Raw genomic sequence first — 12437 nt, 5'->3', positions numbered from 1 at the left:
ATGCTTTCTATAGCTGGTTTTCCATTGGGGTGTAAAGATACAAAGATTACCTCTGATCCTATATGAGTGTTCAAGTAAAAGCCGCTTCCTATGAGAACTTATAGGCTTGTTCTCTAGAGCACTCATGAAACCCGGGAAGCTCATGGCTATAATGAAAGCAAAACCGGGGAACTCTATGATGATTTATGAAGTTATGTGTGTTTACCTGTTGACTAGGCTTACATATAGGTTGAATGTTCAAGACTAAGGTCACCGGTCAACTAGTAATCCCGACAGACAAAACACCAAAACTTAAGGTTCAAGTCGTTATGACACCTTTGTACTCCGACATTCTTGTTTTGTTTTTTTTTTTCTTCTTTCTTAATAATTCCATTCATTTGTTGGAAATGTGAATGAATTTGTGTCCTCATGGGTTTGAACCCATGACCTTTTGTATCTACTACACTCTAATGTGGGGGCTTTAGTCCCATTGGTTACTAAACTTAAGACTCTTAAGTTTATATTGGTTGTGTCCTTATGGAGGGGATAGTGTAGAGAGATATAAGGAGGTGCTGCTCATGCCAAAATCTCCGAAAACCTTAGTCTTGTGCCACACACGTCGCCTAGGGGGTGCAAATCCACCCAATTGGGCTTCATGGATCGCAGTAAGTTGGGGCTTGTTTTTGGTCTTCTTTCCAAAACTGAAACTCACATCTTTTCTTGATTCGAAGTCAAACAATAAAGGCAATAGCCCGAAGTTTTTTTCAGATCTATAAAACTAAGGTCTCTCTTTTTAGAAAATACGAAAACACAACATTATTTTCCTCCGATTCAAAACTTCCGAGTATATCTTTGAGAGTTCCCGCAGAGTTCATTAAAGGGTGACACGCTCATCCAATTTTGGTATCCGAGACGACAACCTTTTGGCGGCTACCATACTGTTTTTTTCTTAAGGAAATTGTGCAAACAATCCTCGAATAAGTTTTACTTCCTTTCTTATTACTGTTTTTCGATACTAGATTGATACAATATATAACTCATATAAAGTATGTGATATTCATTAGCATCCATAATAAACAAATGAATATCACCTTTGTTTTTTTTGGATGGCGCAATTGTAGGTATTGTTGTACTTTAATTTTCTACTTTTAAAATAAAGAAAAAAAAAAAAAAAAGCTATGTAGAGGCATACATGAATACATGATACATGTAGTGATAATCGTTCTCGATTATTTAGCTTTTTGAGTAATGCACAAAAGATTATATGAGTAAGGTTAGAGCATCACCAATGTGTGCCCTCAAAATAGAGGGCCATATCAGTTTTTCCAAGGTGTGTTTAGAGGAGACAAGGGACATAGAAGACTCTTATATTTTACAATGGCATATTTTTATATTAAAAGATAAATCTGGCATAAATTTTTAGCTGATGTGAAACTAGTATGGTGAAAGTGTGTTTTGACTTGTAACATGCATGTCATGTGGTTTGAGTCTTGTTGTAGCAATCCTCCCAAATTCATTTCTCTCTAAAATCTTTACCCGCCATAATTTCCAAGATGGTAGTAACTATAAAAGGCCTTCTAGGGGTTGTATTGGAGCCCTTATAGCTCAAGGAGGATTATGCTTGAATATATACCTCGTGGTATTGGAATTTGTTGGCTGAAACAACAATCCAACAGTAGCCACCCTGTCAATAAATATGGTTTGTTTCTCACGGTTAGATTTCGTTTGTCATAGACAAACGTCATTAAGATACGCCATAGACTGACTGATTTAAATTCTAGCTAGTAAAAAAATAAATTTTGAGTCGATCGGTCTAACGAGTTTACCCAATTCAATTACATCTTCAAGGCAACTAGAGTGGGAGACTCGTCAACCCGCACCTTAGCAAAACAAAAAAAATACTACTGGTCAACCCGCTTCTAATTAATCCAAAGATATCGAGGCATGAAGTGTGTCATTTTCAAAATCAGTCTTGTACTCTTGTGAGTTTTTTTTTTTTGTATTTACCGGCCACAAGATGGTATTAGACTATTAGTCACTTTGTAGGATTTAGTTGACTGATTGCATATTACACATCATTTAAGAATTACGGTAAAATGTAAAAAGGACGTACATAAAAACTCTATATGTTTTCCATGATCACGGTAGATAGGGTATTCTTACATTTCTTTTCTTTGTATTTTACATGATCTTTGAAGAAGAAGACCTTCCACCGCTTTGTAGAAGAAGAAAACAACGAATATATACATTGTACCACTAAAAAAAAATACAGTTTTAGAACAAGAGTTAGCCATATCACATAGAGCAAGGTTGAGACTGTGGCAACCACAAGGCGTATACATTGCTCTTAGATTTATTTCAAGCAACCTCTTTTGCACACCTTTGTGTTTTCCTTTCATGTTAGATCCATTATCATATCCTTGTCCTCTTATATCACCGATTTCTAGCTGAAGAGAGTTTAGTGCATCTTTGAGTGTGTTAAAAAGTCTCAATCCCGAAGTGTCGTCCACCTATAGAAATCCTAAAAAGAATTATTTTATTTTTACCGGACTTGTAGAAACATCAACACACCGTATAACAATTGACATTTGTTCTTCATGACTTATATCTAGGGTGCAATCAAATATCACAGAAAAATATTTTGTTTTTTGGATTTTATTTACAATGATACTTTTGGTCTCCTCTTCTAGCAAATGTATTAACTCATTCTGTATCTTGTGACTAAGATAATGGTAATGAATTTCTTTTTTTTGAATACACCGAATATGTTCTTGCATTACAGGATCAAATTCGGCAATCATCTGAATTATGCCTAAGAAAATATTATTGTTCTCTTGATAAATCTTCTCTTTTGTCCCACGAAATGCTAAATTATTTCTAGCAAGAGCTTTCACAATAGAGAATATCCTCAGTAATATGTGACCCCAACGTTCTTTCTCTTTATTGATCTGTTCTTGCACACGTTTATTAATCGTTTCATTCTTTTTCAATCTTATCTCTAATTCAATCCAACTGCTCGATCATGCAACTGATGTGCCTACTACTTTTTTCATGACTTTTAAGCCTCTGTAAAAGATTTCTCCAATTTTTAAATCCATTATTCACCATCTGAATATTGTTTCCGTCATGCTTAAACAACTTGCAACAAAAGCAAAATACCCTATCCAAAGCATTGGAATATACAAGCCATCTTCTATCTTACTTCTCTCCATTTGATAAGTGTCAACATAATGAGTAGAAGAAAAATGCCTACCAAGATCATCTTTAGGAAAATCGACAAGGTTATCTCTTTTTAGGGCCTCTTTCCACTAATAAATCTCAAATTTTGATCCATCTTATCCCATTTTCGCGGGTCATCAATGTTTACTAGCCTAAATAAGCCAGCCACATTTATTTGTTGATTAAGTTCTTCATCAACCAAATCTTCATCATCTTTATCCACCAAATCTTTATTGTTTGCAGCCACCAAATTTTCATTGTCTTCAGTTAGCTACCAAGTCTTCATGTGTGTCATTCATCATATGATCCTCATTATCATTGGCAATCCTCATCTACCAAATCTTCATGTGGTGCATCCACCAAATTTTCATGTTCTTCATTCACTAAATCTTCATCAGAACTATCTTTTTCTTTGCCACTAGAAAAATACTTATGAATAGCTCCTGTTTGAGATTGAATAAGTTGTTCTGTTTTTTTTTTTTTTTTTTGCTACTACCATATGCATGCATTCTAATTCTAGGAGGCATGATTGTAAACAACAAACACTCCAATCTAATTATCTAAATATTTAATACCAAAAACCAGGTAGAATGAGTGGAGTTTTGTACCTTTACGTCTTTACTTCTTGAATAGGCGAACAACGACTGAAGGTTTGTTTTTTTTTTTGTAGAATTTCAGTTTTGGAACAGGCGAACAACAACTGGGTTTTTTTTTTATGTTTCCGTAGGTGGCTTTTTGACTTTTGATTGAAAACGTAATAAATTTCCCTTTTGTGGGATTTTGTGGGCGAGTATAATGTGGCCCTTAAATTTGATATGTATTGACTTAGTGGCCCAAAGCGGTGGCTTGGCTTGCTTTGCATCAAGGCCGACACTGCATCTCTACCAATGTTATCAGACCCAACTCGGGGATTGGCCCGGTGTAGATACTGGGTCAGTGAATCACTGGTCGAACCAGTGGGTCAATAGTTGGATTGTATATTGTTGGCATATAGAATGAATATTTACTTTCATGCCATAACATTAATCAAATACCATTAATACTGAACAGTCGAGACTGCTCCCAACAAACCACGTCAGCTCCCCTTTTTTCTCTGAGGTGGACACCTCAGCTTTTCTAATAATTCGGCAAGAAAAAAGGAAATCTACGCTATCTTTTCCCAATTTCAATTGTTCGCCATTCTCACCCTATTAAAACCAATCAAAAAACAAAAACAAAACAAAAGTCCCGACTTTTCCACCAAAAACTTTATCTCATCTTTGTTCGGTGTTACTACTTGACATTCCACAAAACTAAGTTACTTATTTGTTGATCAGCATATTTCAAATCTCTCTGAAAAAGAAAAATAGAAGAAGAATATAATGATCTGAAAAATGCCAAAAAAAGAAGAAAGGTATGATTTTGTTTCTATTGACAGAGATTTGGGTACCATTGTTGTCACAACCCGAATTTCTAAACAATTACAAAGTGAATATTTGAAATATAAATATCTCAAACATCGCTATGTTTAATTGTCTAAAAACCCAGGCTATGACGGGGTGGATACAACACATGCCAAAAACCTTAAAAACCCACATCATAAAAGAATCAACTTAAATTAAAATAATCCCAAGAGTTTTCCACCATCACTTTATTAAGCTATCTTCCGTCCAAACAGAATATCAAACAACTCTAAAAAATAAAAGTCTTCAATATCTTATTCTCATGTCATGCTGAAATATAAACTACGTTATTACATCCTTCCAAGAAGAATCGGACCTAATAAAAGAACTAAAGGACTGCTCCAGGCAAGAATCCAAATCACATGCCGCGGTTCTACTGCCTTCCACCTATATTCCCAAGAACACACCCACGTTGCCAAAACAAAGCAAACAAAGGTCAACAAAATGGAATTTGCTGGTATGAGTAGACTAACCACATATAAACATTTCCAATCTTTACTTATCTAACTAACACTTTAAATATATCATAATTTAATCATTCTCAGCTTGGAAGACAGGTAGTTTCGTCATTTCAACTGGCATAGTTTCTTCCCAAGCAAGACTTCCATCTTATTAACTCGTTATAATAACTTGTTTTAATAACTAATTAAATAAACTAAAACTTACCGATATCCACTGCTGTATTAGGGTAGGACCGCGTCCCTACACAAAATATTATTAAGTCCTACCCTCCTGCAAAAGAAAGTTAGAAATTTTATATAACATATGTAGATATCCTCTAGGTATTCAAATGTAAGCCCAAACACACTCGCACACTCAAATCAATTTCTCTTATCAATTAATCAATTACTTTTCTTATACACTCACCCTTTAGTACCAACTCCACGATTTGCACTCCACACATTTGCCAAATCACACATTTCTGTATGCCTCTTTCCTACCAAATACCACAATATCATAGCCATCTCTAGGCTTTCATACACATATTTCACAGCCTCTTAGGGCATAAAACTCAGGTCATTCATGACACATTCAATGAATACCTTAGGTCATTCCCGCCACATTCAAAGAATACATATCATATCACTAACGGGCCATTCATGGCACATTCAATGAATGCCCTAGGTCATTCCGCCACATTCAAGGAATACCCAACCCTACATTCACGTACACTCAAGGAATACAACTAATCCGCAAAGCGAATACCTTAGTTCCTCTCTAGGGCACTCCAAACAATCTGGTCATTCATGGCACATTCAATGAATACCCGGGTCATTTATGGCACATTCAATGAATAACCATTTATAATGCTAACGGGCCATTTATGGCACATTCAATAAATGCCCACCTAACATATGACATCATCAGTCATAAAACTCATTTCCAAAACTTGAGGCGTGGAGAGTTCTAAAAGGGTGCGGTAAATTTGTTTATGCATTATTGAACTTTATTGCATATATTATTTCAGAGAACTAAGGAGTATCTTGTTTCTTGTTTCTTGTATTTTTGGTTTACGCATTATTAATTATATGGATGTCTAAGTGTCATAAGGTTGTATATCAAACTGAAATATCACATAGTAGTTAATACACGTACACACGTATATATAAAGGTCTTAGCCTAAAGTCAAGCACGCTAATAGCCCTAAACCTATCCTAATAGCCCAAATCATAATCCGAGTTAAAAGTCAAACTGGGTCAACTAGTCAAAGTCAACCCTGGTCAATAGTCAAAGTCAACCTGCCAATGGTCAACAATCAAAGTCAACCTGCCAATGGTCAACAGCAGTCAACCAGACCTAAACTCTTCTAACCCAAAACCCAAAGACGAAGGCCCAAAGTCTAAAACTTAAGTCCAAAAAGAAATTCAAAAAATTAAAACACTCAAGCCCACCCACGAAATTCGACATAAGCCCAACAACAAAAAATCACTGTTCATCTTCCTCTCTCACACTCTCCAGCGCATCCACCACCAACCACCGCTCGCCACCACTAGTTAACCTAGCGGTTTGGTTCCTTTTGAAAACCCCTACATACCTATACTAACAAATCGCGATTCCCAATCCTATGCTAGGTCACCTCTTCCAGCGCCTCCACCACCACTGCAGAGCTCGCCGGACCACCACTCACCTCCCAACCTAACTGAAAATGACCTAAACTAAAACCCCTACTACTTTAGTTAATACAAAACCCAAATCATTGTTTCACCAATTCCTCCCTCAAAACCGGATCGACATTGACCTCCATTAATGCGCCTGTTCCAAAGCTTCCCCTCACACTCTCCAGCACCCAATCAAACCAAACACCAATTCAATACCCAACACTTCACCACCACAACCAAACATCATCAATCATAACCACAACAATTTAACATCACTACAAAATCAAACAAAACACATCATTCAAACACAACAAAGAATAGGACGATTTGGTTCTGATGTCGACGCCATGAACAACCGGTGTCAAGGCTTCGACAATTCAATGCTCAAACTCAACAGAATTTTATATACTGTAGTACTTCAAAATTTGTATCTAACAGCTGGCACCATTAACAGAGTTTACAAGATATCAAATAAGGAAACCAGTATTACGGATATGATTAGCAGAAAACAAATATTTAAAAAAAAAAAACATCTTCAGACTACTCACAGTTTATAAACCGAACAACTTTTCGAAAGCGGAAAAACCCTGAAAGACCGAAGTCGACTATCGCGTGAAAAAGACGATCTTCCTCGTTCAAAACCTTTTCTTCTTTCAGTAAAACTCCCTTTTTTTTCTTCTAAAACTCTCGCTATGTTTTTCCCTCAAAAACTCTACGTGAGAATCCCCTTTTAGTTTTTAAAAAACTCACCGAAAAACAAGGAGGAAACTTATCTATTTACCTACGGGGCTTTTATCCTTAACTGATAATTATCATATCTTTTGTTTTATCTATTATCTATTATTATTATTATTATTATTATACTAGGAAAATAAAATAAAAAGACGGGGTGTTATAATATACACACCTTAAAAGGATCTCGTCCCGAGATTCAAGGTAGAGTGTTAGAGAAGAGCTCAGGATGCATCTGCCTTATCTTATCTTCAAGTTCCCAAGTCATGTCATTTTCCCTTTCACTCCAATCTTGCACTTTTACCAAGTTTATAATCCTCCTCCTAAGGTGTTTCACATCCCTATCTACTATCGTGATAGGCCTCATTTGTAAAAAGTTACATCATCGTTCAACTCTAGCTCTGTTGGCTGAACAATCTCAGTAGGATCTTTCACACATTTCCGTAGCATAGACACGTGGAAGACATCATGAATCATTGCTAAGTTAGGCAGCAAAGCAAGACGGTACGCCAAACTACCAACGGAGGTTACTATCTCATATGGTCCAATATATCGTGGACTCAACTTTCCTTTCATGCCAAACCTCATAACTCCTCTCATAGGGGAAACCCTTCAAAAACAAAAAATCGCCTACAGAAAACTCAACCCGTTTCCTCTTCAAATTTGCATAACTTTTCTGCCTTCTCTGTGTTGTCTTAATCCTTTCTCTAATGATTTTAATCTGTTCAGATGTCTCTCTCACTATCTCAGGCCCAAGTAATACTCGGTCTCCCACGTCTACCCAACAAGCAGGTGATCGACATGGATGCCCATACAAAGCCTCAAAAGGTGCCATACCGATGCTCGACTGGAAACTGTTATTATATGCAAACTCCACCAAAGGTAAATGCTCCTCGCATCCTCCACCAAAATCCATTACACAAGAGCGTAACATATCTTCTAATATCTAATTCACCCTCTCCATCTATCCATCTGTCTGAGGATGATAAGCAGTACTCATCGCCAAACTAGTACCCATAGCACGCTGAAAACTCTTCCAGAACTCGGAAGTGAACAAAGGATCTTGATCTGAAACAATACTCACTGGAATCCCATGTAACCTAACCACTTCCCGAATGTACAAGGAAACTAACTTATCTGTATTTCTATGCACGTCAATAGGAATGAAATGAGCAGACTTCGTTAAACGATCAACAATAACCCAAATAGATTCATTACCTCTCCGAGACTTAGGCAAGCCATCAATGAAATCCATAGAAATGTGCTCCCATTTCCACATCGGTATCTCTAATGACTGCAATAATCCAGAAGGCCTCTGATGTTCTGCCTTAACCTACTGACAAGTTAAACACTGAGAAATATATTCTCCGATATCTCTTTTCATTCCTTCCCACCAAAAGGTCCTCTTCAAGTCTTGGTACATCTTCGTTCCTCCAAGATGAATTGTAAACCGAGAATGATGAGCTTCATATAATATCTCCTTCTTTAACCCTGCATCATCTGGTACACACAAGCTCTCATGAAATCTCAATCCTCCCTTAGAATCAACTGCCCAATCAGATGGACAATCATTTAAAATATCAATGACCAGATCATCTAACCGACTCAAAAGAAATCGGTCTCTGCGCATGGCAATCACTCTACTGAAAATCACCGGCCTAACCTCCAAACTGCATATATACCCCTCATATGTATTTGGTGTAGTCCGGACGTCATAAGCTGCTATAGTCTCTAAACTCTTCCACTCTTGCACCATAAGAGTGGTCAAAACACCAAACAATCGACCAAGTGTATCCGTAACTACATTGCCCTTGCCTGGGTGATACTGAATCTCGAAGTCATAACTACTTATGAACTCCATCCATCTCTACTATCTCATATTCAACTCTTTCTGTGAATAAAGATACTTCAAACTCTTGTGATCTGTGTAAAGCTCGAGCTTCTCACCATATAAATAATGTCTCCACACCTTCAAAGCAAAAACCACTGCCGCTAACTCCAGGTCATGAGTAAAATAACGTCTCTCGTGTATCTTCAACTGTCGTGAAGCATACGACACCACCTTCTGGTCTTGCATTAACACACAACCCAAACCAGTTCCACTAGCATCTGTAAAAACCACTTTCCGCCTCTAGTCAGGATTACTAAAATTGGAGCTGTAGTCAACCTCTGTTTCAATTCTAAGAAAGCCTTCTCACAATCATTAGTCCACACAAACTTCACATCCTTCCTAGTTAACCTCGTGAGCGGAGCTGCAATAAGTGAAAACTTCTCAATAAATCTCCGATAATATCCAGCTAACCCCAGGATACTCCTAATCTCTATAACAGTGGTTGGTTGTTTCCATTCTTTCACTGCAGCAACCTTCTCAGGGTCTATAACAATCCCTTCACTAGATACCACATGTCCCAAGAAACAAATTTCTTCCTCCCAAAAATGGCACTTGCTAAACTTAGCATACAACCTCGTTCTCACGAGCGTCTGCATCACTATCTTCAAATGCATCTTATGTTCTTACGTGTTTTGTGAATACACTAAAATGTCATCAATGAAAACAATCACAAATTTATCCAAATAGGGCCTGAAAATCACGATTCATCGGGTCCATAAAGAATCTGCAGGTGCATTAAAAACCCCAAAGGCATCACAAAAACTCATCTGACCCATACCGAAGTTCTAAATGCGATCAAAGGAATACTCTTCTCTTGACTCCCATCGATAATAACCGGTCCTTAAATCAAACTTTGAAAATATCTTATCCCCTTTCAACTGGTCCAACAAATCATCAATCCTAGGAAGCGGATACTTATTTTTATAGTCACCGGTTCAAATCCCTTAAGTCAATACACATCCTCGAGAGTACCATCCTTCTTTGAAACAAAAATAGCAGGCGCACCCCATGGTGAGTTGCTCGGTCGTATGAACCTGGTCATACACACCTTAAAAGGTTCAAACCCATACACTCAAAAGATATGGTTAAGCCAAAAACAAACTAAAACTTAAACTCTTACCCCTTCTTGAGTAATTCCTCGACTTGCACTTTCATTTCGTCCAAAAGCTTAGGCGCCAACCGGTAAGCCGACTTTGAAACTAGTGCAGTCCCTGGTAACAAGTATATACAAAACTCCACCTCCCTCTTGGGTGGCAACCTTGGAATCTCCTGAAAAACATCTTTGAAGTCTCTCACTACTTCTATATCGCTAATATCCCTCGTGGGTATCTCTATAGAGCACAGGAAGCTAGACATCACCGAGTCCTCCTTACTAACACATGTGTGAATCAACCTCGGCATGCCAGGTGTATTCACTATAACTTCCCTCCTCGCACAATCCAAGGTAACATGATAATGCGTCAACCAGTCCATACCAAGTATAAAATGGAAACCCTCAAACCCCAAAACGATCAAGTCTACCATAAAGACATGGTCTAAGAAACTCAACTTAAAACCTTTGCACTCGTCATATAAGGTAACAGAACCTCCTAATGGTGTCTCAACACACAAAGGCTTAGGTAAAGGTGTAGTTTTAAAACGTTCTTTCTTAACATACTGACGAGATATAAAGGAATGTGAAGCACCCGAATCAAACAAAACTTTGAATATAAACTGAGATGAACTAAAGGTACCTTCAACATTTCCATGTCCTGGCATAGCTACATAGGCCCTAGCACGAGTGACTGGTGTTGGTGCTCTGTTCAGCTGATTACCCTGCTTGGTAGGGCAATAACGAGATAAATGACCCACCTGCTTACACTTCCGGCCAAGCCGCTTTCAAACGGGAACTATGGCTCGAGTGTCTTTGGTATGGGTCGCGGGTAGCTCGACCACTGGCCCGGGACCACGCCTCGCCATTGATTCCCCACGAGGTCTATAGCCTCCAGTTTGCCCCGGTGGCCTATAACCACCTGCTGTGCAAATCCTCCCTGGGGTCGAAATACACCTTGCTGATGAAATCCTCCCTGAAACCCATAGGATGGTGGTCTGCGAAACGGACCCTACGAGCAATATCATAAGGCCTAAACATATTCGGGTTTTGCTTTGCTCTCAAAAGGCCTAGGACCAACAACTGGCATCTCACCAAACTTACTCTTCCCCCTCAACTCTCTTAGGGATGCATTCTGCTCCTCATATCTCAATGCCAAGTCCAACACACGATCAAAGGTGTCCCCGTCAAAAGGAATCAACTTGCTGGACAAGTAACTCTCTAACCCACGAATGAACTTTTGGTTTTTCTTCTTGTCAGTATCCACAAGATAGGGAGCAAACCTCGATAACTCATTAAACTTGGTCACATACTGTCACACCCCGAATTTCGACAGAATTCGGAAAAACATTATTTGTTCCCGACTCTTCGATCTCCGAGGTGTGACGCACTCTCAACTCCCAAAAACCCATAAACAGTTTAAATATGCGGTTAATTAAAAACCAATAAAAATTTCATCTTAAACAAATGTCCTTTTCATTACAAAAATTTACAAATGAAAATACGTAAAACATCGTCAAGACTGAAAATCTATATCGCCTCAAGGGAAAACAAAACACAACCTGAGATGCAATGCTAACGCAAACCACAAGCAGCAACCACTCTTCTTCAACACTAAACTCAAAAAACTTATCAACTATGTTCATTGAATGAACACACCATAAACAAACATGCAATTAGGTTGACATTATAAAATGCTGGTGTGAGTAGCTCTAAAACAACATATACTTATACAAATATATACATAATCTATACGGGGCAGCTTTAGTTCCTCCACCGAAGCCTTAACTTTCAATGACTAAAACAACATCCTTAAGTACAATAATTTAAGGCAGGTAGTTCCTCCACTGAGGCGCCTTAACTTCCCACTAACCACACAACAAACTATACACATAACAAATAAGGCATGTAGTTCCTCCATCGAGGCGCCTTAGGTTCAACTAAACAAATAACCAAACAAACATATTATATACGTACCTCATTTC

General features: G+C 38.0%; 1 protein-coding gene across 1 annotated transcript; it reads right to left on the bottom strand.

The window, feature by feature from the left end:
• Positions 1-10478: 10478 nt before the first annotated feature.
• On the bottom strand, positions 10479-11120 carry LOC147501804 (uncharacterized). The gene has a single exon (XM_086604397.1). It carries the CDS (start codon positions 11118-11120, stop codon positions 10479-10481), a length of 642 nt encoding a protein of 213 aa, XP_086460523.1.
• Positions 11121-12437: the final 1317 nt, after the last annotated feature.

Source organism: Coptis chinensis, chromosome 4 (genome assembly GCF_015680905.1).
Source record: "Coptis chinensis isolate HL-2020 chromosome 4, ASM1568090v1, whole genome shotgun sequence".
Lineage (NCBI taxonomy): Eukaryota > Viridiplantae > Streptophyta > Magnoliopsida > Ranunculales > Ranunculaceae > Coptis > Coptis chinensis.
This window is presented reverse-complemented; position numbering and strand designations above follow the sequence as displayed.